We start from the raw sequence: 2,713 nt of genomic DNA on the forward strand, positions 1-2,713 counted from the left end.
AATAGGAGAAAATATTTGCAAATGAAACAACTGACAAGAATTAATCTCCAAAATATACAAGCAGCTCATGCAGCTCAATATCAAAAAAAACAAACAACCCAATCCAAAAATGGGCAGAAGACCTAAACAGACATTTCTCCAAAGAAGATATACAGATTGCCAACAAACACATGAAAGGATGCTCAACATCACTAATCATTAGAGACATGCAAATCAAAACTACCATGAGGTATCACCTCACACCAGTCAGAATGGCCATGATCAAAAATCTACAAACAATAATAGCTGGAGAGGGTGTGGAGAAAGGGAACCCTCTTGCACTGTTGGTGAGAATGTAAATTGATACAGCCACTATGGAGAACAGTATGGAGGTTCCTTAAAAAACTATAAATAGAACTACCATATGACCCAGCAATCCCACTACTGGGCATATACCCTGAGAAAACCATAATTCAAAAAGAGTCATGTACCACAATGTTCATTGCAGCACTATTTACAATAGCCAGGACATGGAAGCAACCTATGTGTCCATCAAGAGATGAATGGATAAAGAAGATGTGGCACATATATACAATGGAATATTACTCAGCCATAAAAAGAAACGAAATTGAGTTATTTGTAGTGTGATGGGTGGACCTAGAGTCTGTCATACACAGTGAAGTAAGTCAGAAAGAGAAAAACAAATACTGTATGCTAACACATATATATGGGATCTAAAAAAAAAAAAATGGTTCTGAAGAACCTAGGAGCAGGAGAGGAATAATGACGCAGACGTAGAGAATGGACTTGAGGACACAGGGAGGGGGAAGGGTAAGCTGGGACGAAGTGAGAGAGTACCATTGACATATATACACTACCAAATGTAAAATACATAGCTAGTGGGAAGCAGCTGCATAGCACAGGGAGATCAGCTCGGTGCTTTGTGACCACCTAGAGGGGTGGGATAGGGAGGGTGGGAGGGAGATGCAAGAGGGAGGGGATATGGGGATATATGTATACATATAGCTGATTCACTTTGTTATATAGCAGAACCTAACACAACATTGTAAAGCAGTTATACTCCAATAATGTTAAAAAAAATAAAATAAAAAATAAAAGCTAAAGGACTAGAAGGCATAGATGCTCTAGACCAACACTAATTTTGACAATTAATCAAACATTAATGCACATGTGAAACTCCAGGTGATCTTGTTAAAATGTAGATTCTGATTCAGCAGGTCTGAGTGGGGCCTTGGATTCTGCATTCAAAGAAGCTCTTGAGTAATGTGACCTGCTGGTCTACATGCCACACTTTCAGTAGACAGGTTATAAAGCATATGACAACTTTGAAATTAAGACTACATTTCCAGATAGTAGTGACAGCAAAGAAAAGGATGGAAGCTAAACTAAAGGCAGTTAGAAAAAGGCAGTACTTTATTATTTCTTTCACCTGAATTTAAAGGTAACCACATTTCTGTGCTGCTTTTATTATGAGATAATTGAATGTTGCTTTTTTTGCTATATCCTGGCAGTTATTTCATCTACATGGAATCAGGAAATCAAACACATGCTTTGGAATTTCTCCTCTTGGGATTTTCAGCAAAGTCGGAGATTCAGTTCATTCTCTTTGGGCTGTTCCTGTCCATGTACCTGGTGACATTCACTGGGAATCTGCTCATCATCCTGACCATCGTCTCAGACTCTCACCTCCACACCCCCATGTACTTCTTTCTCTCCAACCTGTCCTTTGCTGACATCTGTTTCACCTCCACCACCATCCCAAAGATGCTGCTGAACCTCCAGACACAGAGCAAAGTCATAACATATAAAGCCTGCCTCAGCCAGATATTTTTTTTCATTGTGTTTGGGTGCCTGGACAATTTATTCCTGACCGTGATGGCCTATGATCGCTTTGTGGCGATCTGTCACCCCCTGCACTACACAGTCATCATGAATTCCCAGGTGTGTGGACTGCTGGCTCTGGGCTCCTGGTGCCTCAGTGTCATGGGTTCCTTAATTGAAACCTTGACCATTTTGAGGCTCTCCTTCTGCACAAATCTGGAAATCCCACACTTTTTTTGTGATCTTCCTGAAGTCCTGAAACTCACCTGTTCTGACACTCTCATCAATAACATAGTGGTGTATTTTGCAACTGGCCTTCTGGCCGTGATTCCTTTCAGTGGAATACTTTTCTCTTACTATCAAATTGTTTCCTCCATACTGAGGATTTCCTCAGCTGGGGGCAAGTTCAAAGCTTTTTCCACCTGTGGGGCTCACCTCTTAGTGGTTTTCTTGTTCTACGGCACAGGCCTTGGGGTCTACCTTAGTTCTGCAGGCACTTCATCCTCTAGGACAAGTCTGGTGGCCTCAGTGATGTACACCATGGTCACCCCCATGTTAAACCCTTTCATCTACAGTCTGAGGAACAGGGACATGAAGGGGGCTCTGGGGAGACTCCTCAGCAGGGCAACATCCCTCAGTGACAGGACTGTTGCAGGACTCCCATAAGTAGCAAGGTTCAAACCTTGCAGGCATTTTTCATGGATCTTGGATGTATCCAAACATCAGTTTATTCTCTTCTAGTCCTGGAATCATTATATCTTACTGTATCTTGATTTTGACCACATTTAAAGACAATGTATTATATTTCTAGGGTTGCCATGACAAAGTACCACAAACCAGGTGGCTTAAATAACCACCTTTATTGTCTTACAGTTCTAGAGACTAGAATTCT

General features: G+C 41.3%; 1 protein-coding gene across 1 annotated transcript; it reads left to right on the forward strand.

Annotated features, from left to right (window-relative positions):
* The first annotated feature begins 1,503 nt into the window (after positions 1-1,503).
* LOC137759031 (olfactory receptor 7C1-like) lies at positions 1,504-2,487 on the forward strand. The gene has a single exon (XM_068534953.1). It carries the CDS (start codon positions 1,525-1,527, stop codon positions 2,485-2,487), a length of 963 nt encoding a protein of 320 aa, XP_068391054.1. The 5' UTR covers positions 1,504-1,524.
* Positions 2,488-2,713: the final 226 nt, after the last annotated feature.

The sequence above is a fragment of the Eschrichtius robustus genome, chromosome 2 (assembly GCF_028021215.1).
Source record: "Eschrichtius robustus isolate mEscRob2 chromosome 2, mEscRob2.pri, whole genome shotgun sequence".
NCBI lineage: Eukaryota > Metazoa > Chordata > Mammalia > Artiodactyla > Eschrichtiidae > Eschrichtius > Eschrichtius robustus.

Coding starts and splice junctions, on each gene's coding strand:
- LOC137759031 (XM_068534953.1), top strand. CDS start 1,525: ATGGAATCAGGAAATCAAACACATGCTTTGGAATTTCTCCTCTTGGGA.